The sequence below is a fragment of the Lepidochelys olivacea genome, assembly GCF_965140295.1.
Source record: "Lepidochelys olivacea isolate rLepOli2 genome assembly, chromosome: 20".
In the NCBI taxonomy this organism is placed as follows: Eukaryota; Metazoa; Chordata; order Testudines; family Cheloniidae; genus Lepidochelys; species Lepidochelys olivacea.
In genome coordinates, this window is record NC_140430.1 from 14,427,258 (window position 1) to 14,453,570 (window position 26,313).

General features: G+C 53.7%; 1 protein-coding gene across 2 annotated transcripts; it reads right to left on the bottom strand.

Annotated features, from left to right (window-relative positions):
• Positions 1 to 3,068: 3,068 nt before the first annotated feature.
• Positions 3,069 to 14,810, bottom strand: ATP5MC2 (ATP synthase membrane subunit c locus 2). Of its 2 annotated transcripts, XM_084610203.1 has the most exons (6): positions 14,683 to 14,743; positions 12,963 to 13,032; positions 12,653 to 12,719; positions 7,466 to 7,543; positions 6,101 to 6,291; positions 3,069 to 3,343 (listed from the first exon to the last, which is right to left on the bottom strand). In XM_084610203.1, the coding sequence occupies exons 1-6, from the start codon at positions 14,726 to 14,728 to the stop codon at positions 3,229 to 3,231; spliced, it is 567 nt and encodes a 188-aa protein (XP_084466329.1). In that variant the 5' UTR covers positions 14,729 to 14,743; the 3' UTR covers positions 3,069 to 3,228. The 2 variants fall into 2 exon arrangements, with proteins under 2 accessions (XP_084466329.1, XP_084466330.1); XM_084610204.1 differs by lacking the exon at positions 12,963 to 13,032 and having other exon boundaries at positions 14,683 to 14,810.
• Positions 14,811 to 26,313: the final 11,503 nt, after the last annotated feature.

Sequence of the window (26,313 nt, forward strand, 5' to 3'; positions counted from 1 at the left end):
AAGACAGAGGGATGATGAAAGATGCCTGCTTAGCACAGCGGGGGCCTGGGTTCCCCATCCCCACTAGGTGCATCTGAGGCAGTAGGCGGCTTCTCAGCACCCAGCCAACGTGCCTCAAGCCTGTATTGGGGGTGCACTGGGGTGGGGGTCTATGTGAGGGGCAAACCGGCCCTGTGGTTCATTCAAGTCACACTGATCCCATCAGCGAGGAAGCCAGTGAGTAGGGCAGCTTGTGTGACAGAGGCATTCATGTACCGACTGAGACCACGTCCTGCACAGACTCATAGAGGGCACCAGCCTGCTGCCAGGGGGAAGGTTGAGACACAGGCCCACAAGGCAGGAGAGCTGGCTTCTCCTCCCTTGGAGACCTTAGGGCACGTCTCTTCCACTCTTTGCCTCACTTTCCCCACTACAGTGCAAGTGTAGCACATTATCTGCCACAGGGAGAGGGGGAGATGCTTCCCAGGCAGGGTTCTAAGTACAAGGTGTCATTAGCAGCTAGCACAGGATTGGCACTGCATAGCTAATTCACTAATTACTGACTCGGTTCTGGTTCTGGGGAGGTAGGCCCCTACCTTTGAGGGCTAGCAAATCCTCTTGCTTCCAACTTGTCTCCCTCCCACGCTGCTGGTTGAAGACTGACCAGCGCAGACTGCACAAGGCAGCCACGAAGGAATGTGCAGCTAGGCTGGTTCCAGCTGGAATTGTCTCAGCAGCTGCCAACCACCCTGGAAGTATTTGGACTGCTGAACTCAGAGCCTGGATTTGCCCAGCAAACACACCTTGGGAAGCTGCCCTTCCCATTTATAACCTAAACGAGCCTGGACAGGGGCTAAATGGGAGGCAAGACTCTCCCAGCTCCTCTGCTAGCTCCCCCGACTCATTTTCCTCCTACTAGCACAGCACTGGATTATCCCTGAGCAGATCCATAGCTCCAGCTGTATGATGGCAGGCAGCAGCCAGGCATAGCTCCCCACACAGGGCCCAGGAAAGACTAGTCTCACGGTCTTCTTTTGCTGTCTGACATCACCCCAGATACTCTCCTACCTACTTCACTGCAGCTCCCACAGTGGGAACAGCCTCCCATAGATACTCCTTCGCTGTGGATTTTTGGACCGATCTTGTCCTGTTTGCTGCTTTGTGTCACATCAAGACAAGCTCTTCAGAGACAGAAAGCTTGCTTGTGTGTGTGTGTTTGGAAAGCATCAAGTTTGGGGCCAGGGTTCATCCCCAACTCTGCCTGATGCCCAGTCTTTGGCTATGACTGCACTACACAGCTTTTAGCGACACGCCTGTGTCACCACCGCTGTGCTGCTAAAAGTCACCCATCGTAGCCCTGTTTGTCAGCTCACCTGCTGACAAAAAACTTCTACCCCCAACGAGCAGCGTTTGACAGCGCTCCCCTGCCAACAACGTTCTGTTCACATTGAAAGAACAAGGAGTACTTGTGGCACCTTAGAGACGAACAAATTTATTTGAGCATAAGCTTTCGTGAGCTACAGCTCACTTCATCGGATGAAGCTTTAGCCCACAAAAGCTTATGCTCAAATAAATTTGTTCGTGTCTGAGGTGCCACAAGGACTCCTCGTTCTTTCTGCTGATACAGACTAACACGGCTACCACTCCGATATCTCTTCACACTGGCACTTGTTGTGGCAAAACTTTTGTCTTTTGGGGGGTGGGTTGGGGGGAAAAGGGTTAACACCACTGAAAGACAAAAGTTTTGTCATTCAATTGCCAGTGTAGACATAACCTTAAGCATTCCAGTGCCCCAGGGTGGACTATCACAGCACAGCCAATGAGTTATGCCAGTGCCCTCTGGCTAGGCATTTTGAATACACCCTCTCTACAGCTAACTTGATTCAAGCTTTGAGTGTCCCCAAGGCTATAGCCCTGGGCTTATGCTGTCAGACAGTCCCTGTGGCCATGCAGATGGATTCCATTTCAGTTCATAGCAGAGTGGCTGCTTCTTTGAAGCAGGTTAAGAGGCTGAGTTGCCTTTCCCCAACATTTAGGTGCTGCGAAGACCCCAGAGACAGAGGGAGCCTCATGACACAGAACATAGCCCAGGGAGTTCTGCACTGAACCCAGTAGCTTATGGTAGAACTGGAGCACCTGAGCTAGAGCACCTGCAATTCCTAGCATCCCTGCTTTGTATTCCATTCTTGCCAGGGGTGTTTTAGGCAAAGGCCTCTCTGCACCAGTTATGGAGACCCTTCCCTAGACCGAGGTATTTCACTAGGTTTCCACAGACTGGCACCTATTGGCATCAGGAGCATGCACAGATTCAGAGCAGCATCACCCTCGCCCCGCCATTCTCACTGTGGATCCTTTCTTATCCACTATGTCGTCAGAGGAAGAGAAAACCCAGCTTGGCTTTCAGAGCCCAAGTGTTGTGAGGGGCCAGAGTCTGGGAATGCCCTTCCTTCCCTAATGGGCACTTCTTAGCAAGAATAATGAACATCTTTGTTGATGCTGATTGTTCTGGACTGCGGGGTGGGGGGAGGTGCCTGGGACTGAAGGGATTGCTGTGTCCAAGTGCCATTACAAGGGAGTCAGCCTGAAGAAAGACTAGAGCTGGAATTTGGCCAGGACACAAGGATTAGACACCCCGATTCTAGTGGGAAAGTAGCCTGGGAACTTGACCATAGATGGTCAGAACCTCAGATGTTATTTCCTGAAGCTCACCAGCACCTCCCACCACTCTGAGAAGAGAGCACGTCCCCTATTGAGTCACCCATCCCAAGTCCTGCAGCACCTAAAAGCTCCCCCAGGGCCAAGGCCTCACCCTCCTTATCTTACCAAGGTCTACCCAGAGCACAGCCCTAGGCAGCATGGCTGCAGGTACAAGTATCAGCTAGCAGGTGGGTGCACATTAGGGTGACCAGATATCCCGATTTTATAGGGACAGTCTCGATTTTTGGATCTCTCTCTTTATATAGGCTCCTATTACCCCCCCACCCCCATCCCGATTTTTCACACTTGCTGTCTGGTCACCTTAGTGCACATACATAGAGGAAGTGGCCTAAGTGGTTCCCTGTATGCCAAGAACACACCAAGAAGCTACATTCTGTATTTCAATACAGTATTTATTCACCTTCCCTCAATCAGGGCTGGGCCAGACAGATTTGGTTAGGAGACAGGGATACCCCCACCTGCATTAGGACATTCACAACCGCTCACAATAGACCAGACACAGGAGGAACACACAGCAGGAAGCTGGCTCCATCACATGGCGAAGAGGATGAGAAAAGCCACCATCAGGCAGAAGAGCCCCATGGCCTCGGAGAGTGCAAAGCCCAGGATGGCGTAGGAGAACAGCTGCTGTTTCAGGGAAGGGTTTCTGTGAGGGGAGGAAGAAAGCACCAGTCAGTGAAGCATGTGGGAGCATAGTGAGCATCCCCCATGCTGCAGGGCTGGGCACAGCAGCCCAAGAGTCAGATACACCAATGTGCATGGAGGGAGAGCAGGATGTCTCTTGGCATCAGCCAGAGGGGGCTGCTCAACAGTAAGGTAAAGCATTGCCAGCTCCTAATGGCCCATGAGGTACTTTGCTCTTGATCAACCCCCTCTGGCTGATCCCCAGGGCAGTCTTTGAAGGGAGCCAAGCACAGCTCCTCCTGGCCAGAGGGAGAAATCACTACAATGCAGAGTCATGGGGAGAGAACAGTCTGGGAGCACTAAGGCTAGTGCAGTCCCAGCCTCTCCCACCAGGGGGCAGTGTAATGATGGCTGGCTACAGAGGAGCTCCCAGATGGTTGAATCCTAGATTCACTCTAGATGGGTCTTTACATTCAAGAGTCCCAAATTCATGTATTTGACAGACATGTGATGGTCTGAAAGAAGCCTGACTTGCTGCCTACACCTGTCCCCTGCTCTCTCAGTGCTGGGCAACAGCACTGGGATTAGCACATAGTGCTGACAAAAATCCCAGTGTTATGGGTTTAGGGTGATGAGCTAGACAGTGATGAGCTGCCAAAATCTTAACAACCGGTTCCCTCCTCACCCCACGAGAGGGTCATGGCCCGCCCCCCGGGACCCCTGCCCTATCCACTCCCCTCCCCCCTGACTGCCCCGAGGACCAGACAGGAGAGTCTCGTGGGTCACCGTAGTGGGTGCCCACCCCGCCCCACCCCTAAGAGCCAGAAGGACCTGCCGGGGGGCAAAGTGGGGAGTCTCCATAGTGCTTACTTAGGGTGGCTCCCAGGAAGCATCCGGCAGGTCCCTCTGGCTCCTAGGGGCGGGGTAGCGTAGCTGGGCGGGGTGGGGAGGGGGGAGAAGCAGCCGCTCCCCACACTGATCACATCAAAAGTGGCGCGTTAGCCACCGACTCTGCGGGTGCTCCAGGGCTGGAGCCCCCACAGGGAGAATTTGGTGGGTGTCCCACCGACAGCTCCCCCCGCCCCCCAGCTCACCTCACCTCCACTCCTCCTCCTCCCTGCTCTGCTTCTCGTCCCCCCACCCCCTACTTCCTGCAAATCAGCTGTTCGTGTGGGAAGCAGGGGTGGGGGGGCTGAGAAGCAAGCAGTGGCTTCACGCTCAGGCCCAGGGAATAAGAGGCAGAAGCGAGCTGGGGATGCAAGGAGGGCCGCCTGCGCCGCAGCAGGTAACCCGGGGGTGGGGCGCGCACAGGGGAACCGCTCCCCGCCCCAGGTCACCTCTGCTTCCCTGGGCCTGAGGGCGAAGCTGCTGCCTGCTTCTCAGCCCTCCCAGGCTTCCCACGTGAACAGCTGATTGCGGGAAGCTGGGGGTTGCGGGGGTGGGAGGAACGTGGTGGTGCCTTCAGGGGAGGAGGTGAAGGTGGAACAGAGGGGAGCTGGGGCCAGGCAGGGAGCTGCCACCAAATTTTCCCCGTGGGTGCTCCAGCCCCGAGCACCCTTGGAGTCGGTGCCTAAGGCGCCACTTTTGGCCGGTTGTTAAATTTAGAAGCCCTTTTAGAACCCGTTGTCCCGCGCAACTGGTTCCAGCGAACCGGCTCCAGCTCACCACTGGTAACGATAAGAAACCAAAACCCACCCTGACCACTAGAGAGAGCTCCACAGCAGGAGGAAGTGGGAAAATCCCACTTTGTTTCAGAGCCACCAACAGGCTCCTTGGGACAGCCCGTGTTGCGGAGGAGAGGATGTGAACTCGGCACCAGGCTGACTGCTCTGGAGACTCCACAGTAGAGGCATAGCAGGGGACAGTGCCAGGGCAAGCTTTCCCAGTGTCCCCTACAGCATGCCCCACCCTGCCCAACAATGACCCCTCTTAGTGGAAGTTTGGCCTCCACAGCCCATTCAAAAGCATCCACTAGAGCTGGCCGGGAGGGGGCATTCCCACCCATAAAGGATGAAACTGAAACCCACCAGATTCATTTGACCCACAGATTTCAGGCTGGATCTGAATCTGTGCCCTAGACAGGAAGGGCTTGATACTCAGTAAGAGTCCTCAGCAGTCCTGCTCCTACCTCAAATCTCCTGCTTATACGAAGGAGTGGTCAGACCAATTTAGAAATGCTCCTCATGGACAGTTGATGGTCCCTTCCACTGACAGTGCCAAGAGCATTGGCCAAGATTGAGAGCAAAGGCCCAGGGGACTGTAACAGACTAGGCACTGTATCCAGGTTCAGTGGAATCAATCACTATTCCTTTTAAAGAGGGCTATCACATAAGGAGCTGCCATCTTAACAGGCTGAGGCTGCACAGAAGAGCTTAAAGAATCCAAGTCCCACACGGATGCACAGGAAGAGCAGGAGACTGGGTTCACTCTTATCAGCCTGTTACAACTGCTCTGATGGGTCTTGCTTTCACTTGCACACCCGCTCAGGGGCTCATACTGGGAAGTCCTAGCCAGATGTCAATCATTTTTTGTCACGGTCCAAATTTCTTGGTCAAGATATAACCAAGGACCAGACTCCAGAGAGAGAAAAAAAATAGATCAATAACTAATAAATAAATAAAAAGATTTCGGAGTCCATTTCAAAAGGATCTGGTTGTCCAGATTTGGCCCGTGGTCTGCTTGATACCCCATCCCAGGCCCTGCCTGCACCAGCTGTAAGCAAGCCAGGGGACATGGTTAGAGCAGGGGAAGAGCTAACTGATACAGGCTAATTCCTTACCTGGCATAGCCAATAATGAGGCTGCCAAATACGGTTCCAATGCCAGCACCAGAGCCGGCTACTCCAACTGTGGCAGCACCGGCACCGATGAACTTCGCCGCAGTGTCAATGTCCCGGGAGATGGAGCTGGTGTGGAACTCCCGGCGCAAGGCTTGGAGGAGGGCATTCTGGGGCACTGGGGTGGAGCCGAGCTAGGATAAGTTGAAGAGATGAGAGTGAAATTCAGCTGGAGATGGAGCTCCAGAAGTGTTTTTTGCCAGCTCTCTACCAGGGCATTGCCATGGAAACATCTGCACTGAGCAGACTAAGGACCACAAGAACCCAAGTTTCTCACATGGTTTGGAGAGCTGACTTCATGGGCCTCTAGAGGGGTGAGGTTGTGAGTTAGGCTAAAGAGAGGGGCATACTTAGTGCACTGAGCCACAGAACTGGGAGCCACTTAAGCTCCTTGTAACCTCAGGAAATTGCTTCACTTTGGTGCCTCAGTTTCCCCATATGGAGGGGCAATTCTGATCTCCCTGGGGTTTTAGTAAGAGAAGGTCCTGTGACTTGCTAGGCCTGGAAATGAATACCTTAAAACTACTGGCGAGCTGGATTTCCAGCATTATAAAGCACTGGCCTAGAAGTATTCCTGAGATATTGGGTTTACAGCCATCTAGTGCTCCTGCTGCGTCTCCCCCCCCGCCCCTTTCTATGGGATCCTTCAAGTGAAAGGCACTAAAGTATTTTAATTGTAATACATGATCCTTCTATGAAGTTCCACCTACCACTGAACTGCAGCCATGGCTGGGGTGGAATTTGGCAGCTGTTTAGCAGTGTAGAACACTTCTGGTCAGGAAGTGACTTCTCAGTTGAGCCCAGGTGAGCAATTTGTGGGCGCAGACTAATTACAAGTTGAGAGCTGGCTGGGACTCCAGGGCTAACCTCCTTGCATGTGCCAGAGGACTTGGGTCCCGTTCTCAGTATTCTGCCTAATACAGCTTGTAGCAGCACAGCGCACTCTAGCCCCATGCTGGGGGATTGGTTCAGAGTTGACTTGCAAGGAAGAGCACCTCCTACTGAATCACCAATCCCTTTCCAGAGGGAGAGCTTGCAGCACTGTTAACATGCTTTCTTCCGTTGCCCAGATTTGCCTTTTGCTTTATGATTCTTCCCTGAGCGATTAAGCCCAGAAGCCCGACAGAGCAAGCCAGCCCAGCTGAGTCTCCTCACCCAGCAGGGATTTCCACCCCCCAACTTTGCTCTAGTCAAAGAAGCTATGGAGTGGAATATTTGTTCTGCACGCCCCCTGCTGGACCCAATGGTTAAGTCAATTCAAGCTCCGACGATCCTCTCCATTTTCATGGTCCAAGCTCAGCGTTTTACCTCATCTGTCCTGGTCTCCGGCCTGCTCAGCAGGGAGGCAGAGACTGGTCTGCACAGCAGCCTCGAGCTGTTCCTCACCTGCAGACAGACAAAGTAATCATTCAGACGGAGCCGCTCTGCCCAGAGAGGCAATGCAATACAATCCCTACCAGATACCCAGCGCCAGCTTCCTGCAAACCTGTCAGCTGAGTTATGCGGAGACTGAGAGGTCACTGGAAAGGAACTGGAGCAATATTTCCCCCACCTTGCAGCTCTGCAGGGGGCCGCAGCATTTACACAGCGCCCAAAGTGTGCCAGGCTCTCCCCCAGTTGTTAGCTGGGGCTGGCCTAATGCAGAGTGACTGAATTATTTTCAGGGACACCAGAGCAGCTGTTGCTCCAAGAGTCGAGACGGGATGTCTTCTGCAGATCATCTGCATGAAGGTCCCTCCAGTGGCTGGGTGGACAGCCTGATCCTGGAAGGGGTGGAATCTTCAGAACTCAGGCCATGAATGCCCTGCAGCAGTTCTCTGGGTCAAATCTAACTCTGGCATAAGTGGAAGCAATTGCCATTGACTCCATAGCTGAATGTGGCACTCCATGTCTCTGCTGTGGGGTAGAGGAATGGTAGTACTTTCCCCGAGGGCAGCTGGAATCCCCACGCTTGGTAGCAGCACTGGCATCGCGTTGCCACTTCCTGTTTTAATACGTTCCAAACCAAACGTTCTCAAGCAGTGCTTAATTTGTAATGAAAGAGATGTCAGGGCTCATGCAATATTTTTTACTTTCATAATTGATGTGGCAAGCCCAGAGGTGCCAGGGCTATAGAACTGCTAAGTCTAGAGGTCCTGGGGCTCAGCCCTGGCACAAACTAAGCACTGTTCTCAAGCCTCTCTCTGTTCCCACAGCACAGTCCATGCTAAGACAACACAAAAGAAGAAGGTTACCCCAAATGTTGCCTCCTCATGGACCAGTATGGCCCAGGACAGTCCATCTTGGAAGGTAATCCTGATCAATCTTGCCCATGGAGCTGACTGAATTACTATGACAGCAAGTAACCATTACCTGGAAACCAGCCACAGTCAATGTGAATTTATGCCCTACTGGAACCCCAACACAAGATTAACACAGAAGGGAGGAGAGGGGAACTGAACCAGGAGACAGTCACTTACCTGGGGCAGACAAGCACCATCCAAGAACCAGCCCTCTCTTACCGAGGCCTTGTCTACACTACAGTTAAAAGTTGATCTAAGCTACACAACTTGAGTTACGTGAATAGCATAACTCAAGCTGACGTAGCTTAGATCTACTTACCGTGGGGACCACGGCACGTGATATCGAGGAGAGACGCCCTCCCGTTGACTCCCTTTACTCTTCTCGATCCGGTGGAGTACAGGAGTTGACGGGAGAACAATCTGCGGTTGATTTAGTGGGTCTTCACTAGATCTGCTAAACTGACCACCAATACATCGATCGTTGCGCAATCCCCCGGTAAGTGTAGACAAGCCATGAGACGCTACACAATTCGATGGAAAATGGAGAGTGCTTCCTGTTTACCAGGGGATCACCTTATTGCTGGCACTTGCCACCCCAGGCTAGCACAGAGTTAGCAGGAAGCACCTCCAGTTAATCAGTGATTCCCTCTTCACCTATGAGCTGATGAAACAGGAGGCTGGGGTGGCTGTATTTGTTGTAGCCATCTGGACCAAACTCAGATCAGAGGAGGGATTCACTTAGTGTCCGGCTACTGAAGCTGGCGTGAAGGATGTAGCCAAGCAGGGCCCATCTACAGTAGGACACTGTGGTAGGGGAGCAGATCTCCACAACATAGCTCTGCAGGTCAGTGTACACAAGCGTGTCTGAGATGTGCCCCAGCCTTGGGTGGAGCAGAGCTCGAGGCATGGTTAAGGATCCCTTGACACTGAAGCATGTTGTGGGAATAACCAAGTCCTGACATGCGGGCCCTGAGGGCAGGCAGACTGACACCAGGGCAGCATTACTGAGAGCCAGCAGCCAGTTACAAGTCTAATGGGTTGGCAGCCCCAACGTTGCAGCAGGCAGCTTAGCTCAGAAGGAAGTTTTATTACACCTCCAGAGACAGGAAATGCCACCCAGCTAATTAGTAGCTAATAGGAAAAGGTTACAATTATCTGGCCTGTCGAGGGCAAGTTACCACTAAACTATGGTGCCGAGGGATTCATTGGTAACTGGCTAAGAGCCCCAACCATTTTGCATAAGATGTAGACAGCAGCTACGGTCATCTTTGATACTTAAGTGTGGTCTGTGGCGACTACAGTTCCCAGCATCAGTAATACCCGCAGTCCTCACCTCCATAATGATAATGAGGCTGGCCATGCAGCATATTGGCCATGGTTTAGCTACCCTTACTTTAAGCAGATACAGACTGACGTGAAATCTACTTTTTTTCCCCCCCAATGTACTCCCCTAGAGGCAGAATGTCCGAGAACAAGACTGGGAGTCAGGGCTCCTGGGTTCTATTCCTAGCTTTGCCGCTCACTTCATGGGACACTACAGTGTTGAGGACTGACTGCCTGGACCCGTGCTTCTTACTGCAAAAAGACCCCTCCACCTCAAGATGACTTCACTTCGACTACTGATCAGCCTGTCCCTCCTTCTGGGGTTTTGTCTTTCCTCCTTTTAGACAGCAGGGGAAAAAACAAGGTGAAGTGCTAGTAACCTCTCCCTTGTCCACTGACAGAGCTAACCTGTATTGCACCGCTAGGGAACCTGACCCGGAAAAAGGTTCCCCAGAAGCAGACAGCTTCGGACTTTGAGGGAGCCACGCACATTCACCCCACCATAAACCGGGTGAATCAGAAGCAGACAACATCTGTGCTCAAGACAAATGGACTGCTACCCCTTTCAGCGACCTGAAGCTCCGGCTGCAGCTAAAAAACCCTTGATTTGGTGGTGTCCTCTCAGGGAAAAGATGGCCCCATTCTTTAAGCTGGGTTCTTGTGTTTTTAATCTGTTTAGTATTTGTTATCTTTCTTTTCTGGTGGTACGGGGAGTTGAGACTATAGAATCACACTGTTCTAACACATTTATACGTCTTGCCCATGAAATGAAATATCATATGCTAGCCCTATAAAACACTTCATGCTGGGTGTGCTCATTAATACCAGCAGATAGCCACAAAGGTCTTCCCATGGTTCCTATTCCCCTTAGTGCAATGAATATGACCTGGACCCCATCCTGGAAGGATTCTACAGGCAATTTAAATATTACCTGGGCTGATACCGGCATCTCTGAAAGCAGGTATCTAATAGTTTGGAAACGAGTTGGGTCAATGGTGCCTCTTAAGAGAGGGGAAAATAGCTTTGGGTAATAGTGAGTACACAGCCTACTTTAACGGCACTCATTTCGAGAGTAAAAGAGGTCCTAATCTCTCTTTCCCCCAGATGGGGCAACCTCTTGCACCTCCGCGTGGTATAGATTTGTGGGTAACAAGTGCAGTCTGCATGGGGAAGAACATTTTTTGTATAAAGTTGATTGACCATTACATTATAAATTGCACGCTTGGGTATAACCTGCCAACTCATACTATGTGTTTATGTTCCTCTAATGCCTCCGTGGCTAAATTCTCCCTCCCATCTTGGACCGGATGGTACAAACGTATTAATAATACCTGGTCCAAAGTCACTCCTACCCTTTTTGGAGTATACTGGGTGTGTGGTAACAAGGCATACCTAGCCCTCCCTCCTTCATGGAGTGGATCCTGCTACTTGGCTTGATTAGAACCACCTGTAGTATACCGCACACGTCTCCCTAAAGGGAAAAATCAAAAATGTAAGAGGGGCTGAGGAAGATGCAAATGACTCTCGCCCCCTTACTTGGCATGCCCTAAATGATTGGATGGGTGCTTGTGCAGGATTTGTCTTTGCCTGTGGAGGTGCCACCAGGTGTATTGGGGAAGGAGTCATGAGATTTCAGGGAGTGTTGGAGATAATGGCAAATACTACTGCCGATGCCTTGGTAGATTTGGCAACCGAACAAAAAAAACTGAGGCAGACGGTTCTCCAAAACCACTTGGCATTAGATATTTTACTGGCCTCTCAGGGAGGAACACGTGCGTTAATTGGGCAAGAATGCTGTGTATATGTTCCGGACGTTTATAACGCCACCTGGGAAAGAGCAAACCACCTTATGCAAGTTGCAAAAGACCATGGAGGAGAGCGAGTCAACTCATGGTGAAGCAATTTGTTCAACTGGGTTCCAGATATAGGTGGCTGGTTACATAACGTGCTTTGCGGTGCCGTTGTAATTGTTTGTGGCCTAATAATTTTGTATGTTATGTTAAGATGTGGCTGTTGGATGGGTATCAAGCTGTGCCCTACCAACCAGTGAATATTTTTAAGTCACTCCACACAGAGACCAGTATGTCCCAAGAGTTCCCCTATGGCACTCTAGGGACAAAGGGGGGACTGTTAGGTGAGAAAAATTAAATATGAAGCAGTTATGCCAACCGAACCAAAGTCAGGCCAATAAAGGTTGCTGGGAAAGTCCCTGAACAAGATAAATAGAATAAAATAATACTTGTTTAAGTTGTAGGGAGTAAGAAAAAAAGGGGAGACCTGCATTCCTGCATTTTTGTACCAAATGTGCTGGGAACAGTCCTTGAGATACAGAGGCACTGTTTTCCATTCCCTGCTCTTGTGTTATAGGTCTGTTTTAACTCCTCGTCTCCTGGTTGACACCCATACCAATAAGAAAGTTAGTGAAGCACTACGATTTGCTAAAAGTTATCTACAATAAGAGGGGCAGATGTGCATGCATATAGAGAAAGAGGATTTTAACTAATATGGGGGGGTAGGCTGCTTTATGAATAAACTTGTGACGCGACGGAACGGTCTATAAAAACCCTATGAGTTTTACTTAGAGGCCGGCTGGTTCTCTTTGGAGACGGGCTGCTCTCTATTGTTGTGTGCACTCTTCAGTAAAGAGCTTTGTGTTCGGACGTTGCTGGTGTTGCCTGTATCTCTCCAGTCAGAGAACGAACCGTGCCATCTGGGGTTCGTGTCCTCGACAACAGGCACCTGGGTCTCAGTTTCCTCGTCTAGACAATGGAGATACCTATGTGGCAGGGGGTTAAGTGCTGTGACGATTAGCTAATATGTTGAAAACAAAGTGTTACAGAAATGCCTAGTATTAGAATGGATAAAAACAATGGGATTTTCCACTACTCACTAGGGCAGGAGCAGAGACGAATTTTGCACAGGCATACATGTTCGGGGACAGCAGGAGGGTCACAAAACTGGAAGAGAAACCAAACCACCACCACATTAAGAATCCACATCACCCTGCAATTTATATCATTCACTGCAATAGAAACATGCTGCAAAGGGGAGTGGGGGACTCCCAGTGAACGTGCCAAAAGTTCAAAATAATATTACCAAGGTGATAATATTGACCACGACAGGTAACTGGGATCATCATAAGAGGTGACAACAGGTGGGAGAAGGGGGTATGACCATTAACTGCACAATATCAAACGCACCAGAAAAGTGCAATGCTAATCCCATGGGAACCCACAAGGGGCTGAACAGTGCAGGCCAGTGACGAAGACCCTGGAATGGAAGCAGAGCACAAAATCTTTAAGTATTTAGAATGTAAGATCCTTTGGACAGGGATCAGCTGTTTGTACAGTGCCTAGCACCATGGTGTCCTGGTCCATGACTGAGGCTGTTAAGAGCTACCACAAAATAAATAAGATAGGCAGCTCAGCTACCAGAGACCAATACCCACAGCTTGGCTGAGCTTTAAAGCACTGGCACCATACTAGAATGGAAAGACTCACAGATACGATGGGAAAAACCCATCAGGATCCTGTGTGATCTGGGACTCAGGACATCTGGGTTCTACTTCCCACTCCTGCTCACTCAATCATACGGAAATCACTCTGTCTCAGTTTTCCCATATGGGGATATAATTTACCTACTCTGTGTAGAGTGTAAAACTCAAGTCATTTGCTTTTGTAAAGAGCTTTGGAGTTTCTCAGGAGACAACAAAGCATCTTCATGTCCCATCCCCTAATCCAGAACCATCCTCGGGTTCTGGGACTCCTTCCAAGCCCCCAGTAGCAGAGCCCCCTTCATCCAGGACTTGTGTGGCTGAGTCAAACAATTCCCCAGGAGCACTTGCATTAAGTTTCCCTCAGGCTTCTAAAACTCACGATCAAATAAGTTAGAGATGGGAATGGCCCATTAACTCCTGCACAAGTGGTCAGTGACTCTCAGATCCCCGAAGTCATTTTCAATGTACATGAATACTCTGCGTGTCCCAAGCACTTTTCATCCAAGGATCCTCAAGCTCGTGATAAGCATTAAGGAGAAACAGAGTGGTCTAGTGGGTAGTGCACTAGACTAGGAACCCAGAGACCTGAGTTCTACTCCCAGTTCTGCTACCGATCTGATAGGCAACTCTGGGCAAGCCACTGTCCCTCTCATACTGTGTGTTTAGACTGTAAGCTTTTCAGGGCAGGGGCTGTCTCTTCAGCACCCAGGACAATTGGGGCCTCTATTGTAATAAAAATGGCCTTGTGGACCCCTTGCAATAAAGATCAGTACCACCTCCAGTCTACAGATCAAGACCAGACCCCACCAACGGATAAGGGTGTGGGGGGCTGAATAATTAAAGCAAACTGGCAGGGGTTTGTCATTTACTTCTCAGCAGTGGCTTCCCCTCTTGGGCACATCCAGCAGGAGGCAGGGGAGAACAGGAGCCCTGGCCAAACCCTGGGGGAGAAGAGCCCAGAGGATCCCAAACCTAGCCCAACATATAGCCACCTAGTACCCTTCCTCCAGGCCAGGCAGCTACCTCCCTCCCCCACAGCCCAACCCCAGTCAAACAGGGATCCCAACTCCAGCTCCCCCCCACCCCAAGCCTTCTCCACTCTTCACCCCAGCCCCTCCTCTTCCCCCCAGTCCCTTCCCCCACACCCCTACCTTCTCCCTCCCCGCCACTTTCAACCCCAGCCCCGCCCCTTCCCCCACACCTCCAGCCTTCCCCGGCCACTTTCACCCCCAGCCCCTCCCCCCACACCCGTAGCCTTCCCCCCCCTTCGCCCCGGCCCCTCCCCTCCAGCCTTCACCCCCCAGCCCCTCCCCCCACACCCGTAGCCTTCTCCCCCTACGCCGTCACCCCCAGCCCCTCCACTCTCCCAGCACCAGGGGCCTCGCCAGGCCAGGCCGCCCCGCCCGGGCCCGGGTCCTCCTTACCCGGTGCTCGAGGAGGAAGGGCAAAGAGAGAAGGGTCTCTGCGCATGCGCGGGACCACAACGCGGCCCAGAAAGTGACGTCCGCGGCAGGCGGGAACTCGGCGGCGAACGAGGGGCATTAGAGGGAGCGGGGAGCGCCCAGAGCGTCCGCCCGGCAGGAAGGTCCCAGGAACAGCTCGCGCTGTGTGCCACAGCGCCACCTGCTGACCGGGAGGCGGTACTACTGGAGGGCGCCGCGCCAGCAGCAGGCCATGGAGCGGTACTACAGAGGGGTCGGCGCAGCGTCACCTGTTGGCCGAGGCTCAGAAGTACGGGGTGCAGCGCCCCCTACTGACCTGGGGGGGATACTGCAGGTGAGTGCAGCATCCCCAACAGAGCTAGGGCAGGTTTCAGAGTAGCAGCCGTGTTAGTCTGTATTCGCAAAAAGAAAAGGAGGACTTGTGGCACCTTAGAGACTAACCAATTTGATCCAGGGGCAATACAGCAGGTCATACTGTAGCACTGCCCTCTGGCCCAGGGACCCTATTGCATGGGGGAGTACAATGCCATCTGCTGGATCAGGCACCATCTGCATAATGCCATCTGCCCAACAGGAGCAGAGCTAAAGCTTGGTAAGCGGTGCCCAGGTAGGGGGTATTTTCTTCTGGGGATTATCTAGCTTTCCATACAATACCGGCCTCGGGATGAAACCTGGTGCACCCAAAGGGAAAAGAAAAATCAGAGTAAAAAGCGTAAAATCACCCTCCAGAATTTGAGTCCAGGATCAAGTCCTCCCAGCAGGGCAGGGTTATGCGTGTCCATGCAGAAAGGGCTGAGCACATCAGGGCAACAGAGATACCCCGGCTCTTTGTGCCCCCTTTCCAGGCCTGCTGCTTGGGTTGAGATGGCATCTTTATAGAGACAAGGTGGGTGAAGTAATACAAGCTTTCAAGCTACACACCCTGCATATATGGAGTCTTTATGGCAGAAACCTCCATTATCTGTAACCGACCATCCCTGCATGTGCTCCAGTTCTCCCCCTAGTGCTCTGAACTGCATACTGCAAACTCCATTAACTGACATCAAAACTGGCGGGGTGGGGGAGGTTAAAGTTAGACCCCTAAATTCCTATTTAGGCCCCTAAATGTCCTGGCAGGTGCAGGGTGGCCACAGCTTTCACTGATTCCTGCAAATCAAGCCATGCATTTGCAAGTATTAGTGAAAATTCAGGGCCCAGAGTCAGGGTCACTGCAGATAGAGGCTGGTGTTGCAGCTGAGAGGCCTGGTAATGACCCTGGCCCAGCTTGCATTCCTGAGTCCCATGGTGGCTCCATCCCTCTTGAAATCCAACCTTCTTTTTCCAGTTAGCCACTGTCCTTGCTAATCATATCTGCTGCTCTGGGATATAACTGCTAGTGGCAGTATGGTCTGGTGACTAGGGCACTGTGGTGGGAGTTGGGACACCTGGGTTCTGTTTCTGTCTCTGCCCCTGAGTTGCTGGATCAGTCACTGCCCCATCCTGTGCCTCAGTTTCCTCTCCCACCCTTTGTCTGCCTTGTAAGGTCTTTGGTAGAGAGATTGTGTCTGTGCAGAACCTAACACAATGGGACTCAGTCTCAGCTAGGACCTCCAAGTTCTACCACAATACAGATAATAATAGCTGCTAATAAAAGTTTCTCAGGACCTTGTGGTTGTCCCTAGCATTTAAATACTGCACAGAGACACATTCATGAAACCAAAGGCCCACCGAAGTGGTTCCTGACTCTGGATAGTTGAAAATCCCAGTGGAAATCGGTGCTTTTACATGTTTTTCTGATGGAGGAAGGGGCCTGAGCGGGTTTTGCCCAAAGTGAGCAGGGAGGCAGCTTCTTGACTTCAACTGTAGCAATTCAGGTCTCAGCCTCTCTGGAAGACCCTGTGGCAACAGGACAGCCTGTGAGTTTATGACTTTGTGAGAGGCTGGAATTAGGGCCCTGGGGAAGGGAAGGCCCTGCCAAGAGTGTGGAACAGTCTTTAGCTTTATTAGCAGCCTGTTTAACTCAGATGCCTAAAGAGTACTCTGGGGAAAGAGGGTCTTTGCTAAAATTTCACACACACCCCACACACTCCCACCCCTTCAACTAAAGCTGGGGCTCACTAATCACCAGGGAGCCCCCTAAATCCATGGGGATTTCCCCTGGGATACTGCTGTTTTGGGGAAGTAGCTTCTGTTTCAGCAGCCATGAAACAGACAAACCAAAACCAAGAAACGTTGTTACGGGCATTTTGTCCAGCTCCAGGGTTCAGGCATTTAGATGCCTTCTGGGTCTCTGACCAACAGAAGGAAGCATATTCTCTCTCTCTCTCTCTCTCTCACACACACACACACACACACACACACACATGAACAATCCTTCCACACTCACTTCCTGGCATGAGAGCTGAATGATCTGCCTCCCCCTGCCCAGCCACACTGTGTTGGGGAGCAGTTGCCCCTGCTTGAGATACAGGAGTGCAGTCTCCAAGCCCACCAAGCTGGCCCCCTTCTCCACCAGCAGGTGGGCTCCCTCCCACCCCCACCAGCTGTCTACAGGCCTCAAGGGCAGCCCTGCCTGGAACATCTCCTGCGGTGGCTATGGCAGGCTCTGCTTGGGGGCTGCCTGTCTGGACCACGGCTGCTGGTTCCTCAGCCCCAGCCAGCTTTGGCACCTTCCAGCACTGATTTCCTGGGCTCCCAGCTGAGTCCCTTGGTGGGTCAGCCGGGGTCACTCCAGCAGTAATGGAGCCCATTGCAAGTGCAGCTCCCACCAGCTCCACTAGGGGGCACCCTTTCATCTCCCCAGGCTGGGGTGCTGCGCAGAGACCCCCAGTTGAATGGGCGGTGGGGGAATGAGTGTATCTGCGTCCCCTTGAGAACAATGGAGAATTCCCCCCCTGCACCTCTTTGGGAACCATGGGAGTGCTGGATGCTGAGCACTTGGGAAGCTCTGTCCCTCGGTGACCGGCCACAGGACACATGGTAGGGTGACGAGAGAGCAAGTGTGAAAAATCGGGATGGGGTGGGGGTAATAGGTGCCTAATTAAGAAAGTCCCCAAATATCAGGACCATCCCTATAAAATCAGGACATCTGGTCACCCTAACACATGGGGAGTTGGGGGCTGAGAGGGTGATGGAACCCAGGTGCCTGCACCCCAGCCCAGTCTCTTTGCTACAAGCCTTCCCTCCCTCTCTTTATATTTGCGTTTTCCATTCCCCTCCTCCCAGCCAGGGTCAGGGTGGGGCAGCCAGCAGTCCAAGCCGCACCCACATGCCCACCAAGCTGATTCTCTGCCCCCACATCTCCCCATCAGCTGCCAGGGCACCTGCTCTAGCCATTAACCCAGCAGGGGTGACCTGATGGGCACCTTGTGGGGCAGAGTGGGGTGGCATGAGGCCTAATCAGAAGCAGGTGATCCCCCCTCCCCCTCACTGCCCACTGGTGCCCCAGAGCACCAGCCCACCCCCATCAAACACTTGCCCCAGCCCCGTCTCCCGAAGCAGATGCTCCAGTGGGCTCTCCCTGCCCCCACCCTGATACTCATGAGCATTGGGGTGCACGGGTGGGGAGATCAAACTCTCCCTATCCAGTCCCAACACAGGACAAACCCATGGCAGGTTGGTTGGCCTTGGCTGGTGAATTATGGGCCACCCCCAGCAGTGGCTGGCCTTGCCTATACCTAGACTCCTACAGGCGGGGAAGGTGGGAGCAGGAGGGGGACATGGCCCCCGGGACAACGAGAGGCAGGAATAGAAAAAAGCAAGAGCAAAAATGCAAAGCCCCCATAAAGCAGGGCTGGGCTGTAAATCAAGGGGACTGGCAGCCCTCGCTGGGGTTGTTTGTCCTGCCTGCTTCGGCCCCGGTGCTCTGCGGGAGCCGGCCCAGGGAGCGGGGCTGGGGATCCTGCAGAAATCCTATATTTAATCGGATTTGGGAGAAGGGGCCGATAAATCAAGGGGGCAGCTTTACGGTCTCGGAGGAAACAAACCTCTCCAGTAGGCACACCCAGGTGGGCGATAAAACCTCTCCTCCAGGCCCTGGGAGCAATTTCCCGGGACCCGAAGCAGCGGCATTGCAGGAATGTAATTTAGCACAGAGCCGATCCTGAGTTTAATTATCACTGCGGTGGAATTTCAATGCGGCCGATTCATCTTGCGACCCGCAGGAGAGGGATTTATATCGAATGTTATTTCATACCAATCCCGAATCTGCATTTTTATGTCGCTGCTTCCCTCCTGCACCGCGGCGAATCGGGAGGAAGGAGACCGGGGGGGCAAGGCGGCTCCACTGCAGGGAGGGAGTGTGTGTGGGGGATCAGGCCCCTTTCCGTCTGCCATCAGGACACCCCAATTCCTGGGCAACCTCAGCTTTGCTGCTGGTTCCATTAGCTCAAGTTGAGGGGGGCTGGGGTTGAGGGTGCAGTGGGGGTGGGGGCTTGGGTCTATAGGGCCAGCCTAGTGTGAAGGAAGCAATGCACAACCATGGATGGGCCCCAGGTGTAATGGGTCTGATTGCCCCATAGCCCTTTCACGCTAGCTTGGGTCAGGCCAGGTGCCATCAGCAGGTGTCTGCTACTTCCCTTCTTGGAGATGCCTCGTAGTGCTGGGGCTGTCCCGGGGTGGGTCTCAGGTGGGGTGGGGTGGGGTGAGACAGGACAGGAGGGGGCATGGCCAGGGCAGAGCTATGCTCTGACTATTCTGTGGCCCAGAGGAGTCATTGCAACAAGGGTACAAGCTCGTGATACCCCTGTCTGCTGTACCCGCATGGGGGGCTGAATTGCTCCCAGCTGCCTCCCCTTGGCTCCTGCCCCAGGGCAGGGATGAATTGGGCTCAACATTGGGATCGGGACCCGAATTGTCTCCGAAGCCTGTGTGACTTCCCATGCACCACGCACCACGCATGCCAGCAGGAATGGGGCAGTGCACTCTTCCAAATGGTGACCTCTGTGTGGGGTCACGCAGGCAGGGGTGGGGTCAAGCAGGCGGGGGTGGGGTCATGCAGGTACTCCAAGGCTTGGTGTAAACTGGGGCTTGGCTCTGGGGAGACGTTCAGCTGGGGCATGGGGGTCAGGGGGTGAGGGGCTGGCAATAGGACACAGAACCTTTGACCTCAAGGGTGCTGGCCCAGGTCATTGATAGGTGGCTGCTGCAGGGTAGGATGCAGGGGGCAGGTGTGGGGGATGGGATCCAGTTTCCCTTTATCCGTCAGCTACCCCCAGAAGAGGAATGCTGATGGCTCCCCCGAGACCTGCCCCCACCCCTCCATCTATATGGTAGGGCCCACATCAGCCAGCCCCTCCTCTGAGCCCTTTGGACCCCTTGTGAATAGACCATGGCTGTCTGACCCTTCCCAACACCTGCTGCCCCCACCAGCCAGTCATTTGCCACCTAGATGGGGCCAGTAGGGGGCACCAATGAGTTTTCCCACGAGCCTTTCCCCACCACCCTGCAAGCTGTTAACCTTTCTTGTGCTGGGGGCTCTCTTGTCCCAGCTCAGACACCACCATACTTTGACTCACTGCCAACTGCCCCCCCCCCACTTCTCCCTGTTGTTACAGTATTGCCCAGGGGTCAGGCCTTTGAGGGCTGGAGACTGCTTTGGGGGGCCAGACTCCTTTCCCACAAAGGAGCAGGAGAGGCATTGGGAAAATGGGATTCTCCGCCACAGACACACTGGGTGACCCTGTGCCAATCGCTGAGTCTACCCTGGGTTCTGGGCACAGGCTGGGAGGGAAGGAGCACTGCGGGCGGTGGTGGTTTCGAGGCCCGCCAGCGTGGGACTGACACACACAACATTTCAACACTCACACACACATAGCCTGCCAGTCCCGTGGCTCTCGAGAGGCTAGGGCTGAAAGCCAGATTCAATATCAAGTTGTCTTTGCTTAGCTGGAGGTTTTGGAGCGATGTAACTGACACACCTGCTCCTTGGGCCAGGAGGAAGCCATTAACTCATGTTTACTGTAGAGGGGGGAGACCCAAGATGCAGTTAAAACATGTCAGCCCTAGCGGGGTCGAGCTCCACGGGATAATTGGTTCCTAGCAGTGAAGGGAAGAGACGGGGCTGGGTTTTAGCAGGGGCTGGGAGCACTGGTGCTTAGAGGTAGGAATGGAGCCCCAAGGATCAAGCCAAGAAAAATAATCCTTTAATCTATTGACTGATCAATTGATCAATATATGCACCTCTATCTATTGACTGCTGATCCCCCACCCCTGCCATCTCGCAGTCTCCCACAAGCACAAATGAGAGTTCAGGAGCCTCCCGTGGGCTAGGCCCACTGCAATTAGCTCCAGTCCAGGTGCTGAGTGTAGCGGGTAGTTGGGATCCCGGGCTGGTACAGCCATCTCTGGCACCCATCAGGGAGAAGCTCTGCTGCTAGTTACAGCATGTTCGTTGCTTGTGAGTGATGGGGTTCACCCTAACGATCGTTCCTAATTAGCCTCAATAGATAAACAATCGCTGCTCCCCACCCTGGGTGGGATCTCTGTCAAAGGAGGAGAGGTGAACAGCAGAGGTCGAGGAGGGAGATGGAAGGTCACCACAACTGACTGAGAGGCGCTACCTGTAGCCTGAGAGGAGTGGGAGGGAGTGCTGTGGAGTCGCTGGAGCGGGGGGGGGGGAAGGCTGGGAATCAGGACTTCTGGGTTCTATCCCTGGCTCCCAGAGGGGAATGGGATCTAGTGGTGAGAGCAGGGGTCATTGGGAGGGTCAGGTCTCCCAAGTCCTATTCCTAGCTCTGTGTGTAACTTTGGGTGAAGTCACTTCCCCCCTCTGTGCCTCAGTTTCCCCCTCTGCCCAGTGAGGATTGTAGCTCCTGGGCAAAGTGCATGTGTGGGGCTGGGAGCAGTTAGTTAAGGAGCATAAGGCAAATATCCCATCGTTGAATAGTGTACATGGCCCAGCAGCCACCTGCCAGTTGGATGAGGGTGTTGGCATGGGAGGAGCCAGCTCCAGGGGCCAAACAGGGCACTGCTCACGTGGGAAAGGAATGAGCCATGACCATGGGCAGAACAGCTGGCCCAAACGTTCCAGGTCCACGCACATGTGCTCAGCTTCATATGTGTAGGACCTACACTAAGAGATGTTTTTGTTTTCATTTCCCATTAACCAGAATCAGAGAGAGGTTTGGGGTCTGGGGGTGGGATGGGGGGGGAGAGAAGGATATTGGGAGATGGGGTGGGGGAGATTGGTCAGGCTAGGCTGGGACTTGTGGAGGCAACAGACACTTGGTTAGGGCCCTATCCTGTGAGGTGTTGAGCACCTGCCGCTCCCGTTGGCTTGAGTGGGAGTTGAGGGCTCTTGGTGCCTGGCCGAATCAGGCTCCTGCTGCTGCTCAAAGTGGTGGGGCGAGCAGAGGGGAGATGATGGAGCTGCCTGGAGCTTCCCCATAGCTCTGCTGATACCCCACAATCCTGACCCCAATCCCCCTCTAATCCCAGCCCTGGGCTCCCCCCAACAGCTCTGCTGATACCCCGCAATCCCGACCCTCAGCAGGTCGGGGGACAATTGTCCCGGGGCCCTGTGATTGGAGGGGGGGAACATCTGTAACAGTTGTGTAAATAAAGTGAAATGGGGAGAGGGGCCAGTGATGTATGGGGGGGCAGATTTCTCTTGATGGGCTTGGCAGCAGAGGTGGAAATGGGGTGGAGCTTGGGGGCGGGTGTGGGGAGCGGTGCAGGGTGGGCCCTAGGCATACCGAAGCCTGTCACCACGGCGACCTGGTCCGTGTGGGATGCAGGGACCCCTGTCCCCATGCTGCATTAGTGTAACACCAGCCCCAGCCCCGGTCATGGCCGTTGCTTTGCCCCGTGGGCCCCAGCTATTGGCTTAGACCCCTGGGTTCGGGGGGCTCCCGCTGTCAGGCTGGATGTGGGGGGTGCGCTGGGATTCTGGCCTGGCCCGTGACCGGTGATCGCCATTCCCAGCCGGTGCTGTGCCACCAAGGACCCACTCCCTGAGGCATTGGCATTTCCCTGGGCCCGTATTCCTGGGCCTCCTCCAACGGCCATTGGCTGCGCCGGGGAGGCTCGGAATTGGGGGCTGGGGTGGGGGGGACAGAGCCATAAATCCAGCCAGGGCCTAATCGCTGCCATAAATAACCACCTGAAATAGCCATTAAGGGGGTTGGAGGTCGGGTTGGCATGACAACTGCTGGCTGGCGAGTCCGGGGCGGAGGAAAGTGGGGCGGAACCGCCAGGGCTTGTTAAAAGATAGGATGGGGGTGGCGGGGGGGTGGGGTGTGTCTGATGAATTTCCGCCTGCTGGCACAGGGAGGATGCAGCCTGAGGGGTGTGCCCAGCACCCTCACCCGGCAGAAATACGAGCTGCCCAGGCTCCCAGCCTTTCTTCTCTGCCCCTGGACCAGCGCTGCCTAATGGAGCTGTCAGGCCCAGAGTGCGGGTGACACAGGGCCGGCTCCTGGATTAGTGTCTGCTCAGCGCTAAGCTCTGAAGTTAGGGCCCCCCCCCGGCTGCCGGGCTTTGCCAGGCTCTGGGATGGAAGGGATGCGTGGGGGCAGCATGCACATGTGTGTGTGGGCCTAGAGGGTTAGCCACGTAGTGTGTGTGCGCGTGCACAAGTGTGTGACCATAGTGTGTCCGCAAGGCTTGTGTACAATGCGTGTGTGTGTGTGTGCATCGTGCGGGCATGCTCAGTGGGTGTGCGCGCGCGTGTGGAAGCGTGAGTGTGCGCAGTGTGTGCCATGCACGTTTGCGAATGCGCAGTGCATGTGCATGTGTGCACACGTGTATATATTGCAAGCATGCACAGTGTGTGCCATGCACATGCGTGCAATATGTGTGTGCAGTAGCAGGATTTGTGCACTCAGGGCGAGCTACAGCAGCTCTCAGGGCTGCTCCAACTTCTACCTTGCTGCAGTGACCCCTGCAGGGGCTCAGAATAGCTAGAGCGCAGCCCCCACCCGCCCGCTGATCACTCTGATCAGAAAACGGGTGAGAGAGGGTCTCTTGCCTGAAGAAGCACCTAGCCTGATTTCTTCCACCGCTGACTTCAGCTGGGTGCAGCCAGGGCCCAACCCCACCCTGGGTGCCAGGGAACGCAGGCCGGGCAGGAGGAAATGCTCCAGCTGCATCCAGAAATATTTCCAGCTTGAAACCAGAGTGAAGGGAGATTTTAGTAAAGAAAAAACGGCGGGGCGGGGCGGGGCGGGGGAGGCAGGGAACGGGATCTGCGGGGGGATGGGATTTGGATCGGGGGAGGGGAACGGGATCTGGGTTGGGAATGGGATTTGGAATCGATTATTCTAAAGGTTCCCCTGCCTTGGATCCCAGCCTTTCCCCAGCACAGAGCCGCCCACCCCATCCGCCCGGGCTCCCGAACGGTGGCCACTCAGGAGTTGCTCAGACACGGGTAGCACAGTGGAGCGAGACTGAGCGCCTGCCAGGCATTCGGGGCGATGGGTTAGCATGTGCGGGTCAGGGCAGGGAGGGGCGGGGGGTGCGTGAGCTCCTTAGAAGGGCCCCGCTGATAAACAGAGCAGTGAGTGATACCTTGTAAAGTGGGGGGTGGGGTGGAAGAGGGGCTTGGAGCAGGACAGGCTGGGGGGTTGGGGTCCCTGGCGGAGCTGCGGGTTGTCTGGTGGGAGCCGGATTGTGTGAGCCAGAGTGGCCAGGAATGGCAATGCACCCTAACACAGCGAGGGCAGGGAAGGGCTGGGTCCGGCCACATGTTCTCTCCCCTGCCCCATAAGCAAAGGGGAAAGACTCCTCCCCCAGCAAAGCCAGAAGGTGGTTGTTTGGATACAACAGGCCCCGCCCAGGAGACCTCCTTTTGTGCTTTCCTGCAACTTCCCTTTACCCTATCTGGGGATTGGCTGCCCATCCCTTAGCCCTGAATGATCTCCCCGCATGTGATCCTGGAGCTAAGGACTCCACTGTGATCTATGGGCTAGGCTCAGCTGGCCTTCATTCAGGCCTCCCCAGCTCTTGAGTGCTTGTCTTTGCCACCTTGGTGTTCTTTTAAGCATCTCTCAGTGTAACTGTAATTTCCTAGACATTTGTGAAAGAGAACACTAAAATTATTGGCCTGCGTGGAGCCATACTGACCCCCTGCCTGGAGCCCCAAACCATCCGGTCTGCTTGAGCTGAAGGAGCGTAACTGATAGAGGTAGTAGGTTGTTAACCTCATTGCACCTTGCTGCTAGACGGCAGAGGCATGCCGGAAATCAGGAAGGGTGGCTCTGAACTAGAGCAGGTTGTATGAACAGTGCAGCCAGGAACATAGCTTTGCCACAATCGCTCTGAAAATCAGTGTGGGTACGTAGATGAAGGTTAGGGCTGCTAGATCTATGACCTGGCTTCTGTTTCAAGCTCTGACCCTGGGCATCCTCTCCTTTACCCCATCTCTGTGATGTAGGGAATTAGGCTTGCTTGCCTCCTGGGAGGTGAGGGGGAAGGTTTGGTGCAATAATAAGTGCTGTTTGCCATGACCCAGTCTTGTGGGGAGCTCTGTAGGGGGCCTGTTCAGGGAATTTAGCAGCAGGCTTTTAATGCGCATGCACAAATGGTGACGTTCAAAGCCTCATAGCTTGGGCAAACCAGGGTGGATTTTCACAGGGACAACAAAAGGCACTTGACCCCAGAGCTAGCCCCTGGCCAGATTTCCACTCTTTGCTCCAACGTTGGCTAAACTGCCTATTTTTCCATAATCTCATTCTCAACAACAGCTGAACTGTTTTGGCCAAAACTTTCCCCAAACATTCAGCCTGAGGCTGAGAGCATGCGTGGGAAATTTCAGCTGGAATGGATAACATTCTGACAAGGTTATAATAAGCAGTGGAAGACAGGGGCTTAGAATGCAAAGTGTCAGGCGACCTTCTGTTGCTTATAACTTTGCCAGGCTTTAACCCAAGCACGTTCCCAGCTTCAGGTGCCACTTCCCACGCTGCTGACAATATAGGGAATGACTTATCATGGATCAGCAGCAGTAACATCTGATTTCTGGATCTGGGGCAAAGGAGCAGCTCAATCTGCGGCTCCCGGAGCCCAGAAATACAGTATATTTCCTCCTTTGGTTTAATTACAGCACTTCCCTGCACTGTGCAAAACCCAGGGCTCTGTTTTATGGATTGAATCCAAGTATGCATGAAAAGTGTAATTGAATGAAGCCGGTAGGGGGTCCGCCTAAGTGCCTAGTGTCTACACTTGCTACAATGGCCCTCTGTGCCAATGGATAGCGCTGGGTTTTGCACGCCACTGGGCTGAGAAGCAGCCGCTGTTTAAAGGTCCCATCGAGACACGGCCCTGTCTATACTAGAGGCAAAGGGATTGTGATGCAACGGATGAATGCCAGAGCGTGCAGCCCTTGCTGTGAACACACTGCACTCCGGGGCCCTTGGCGAGCATTGGCTGGAGCGCCTGCCTCCAGGGATCTGGATGAATCGCTGCTGCTAGCAGGGGGTTTTGACACTTCCATGGTTCGCCTGACTCTGTCCCACAATGCACTGCTCTGCATTTGGAAACTACCCAAAAGCCCCTGCTTGTGGGGCACTGTGGGACAGGTGCTCCAGGAGTCCCAGAATGCTCTGCAGGGTGAGTGTGATGATGGCAAAGTGGGTCTGTTGGAACCAGCATGGTTGCATGGGACCCATAAGTCTCATGGCAGTAATGCCCAGGCCC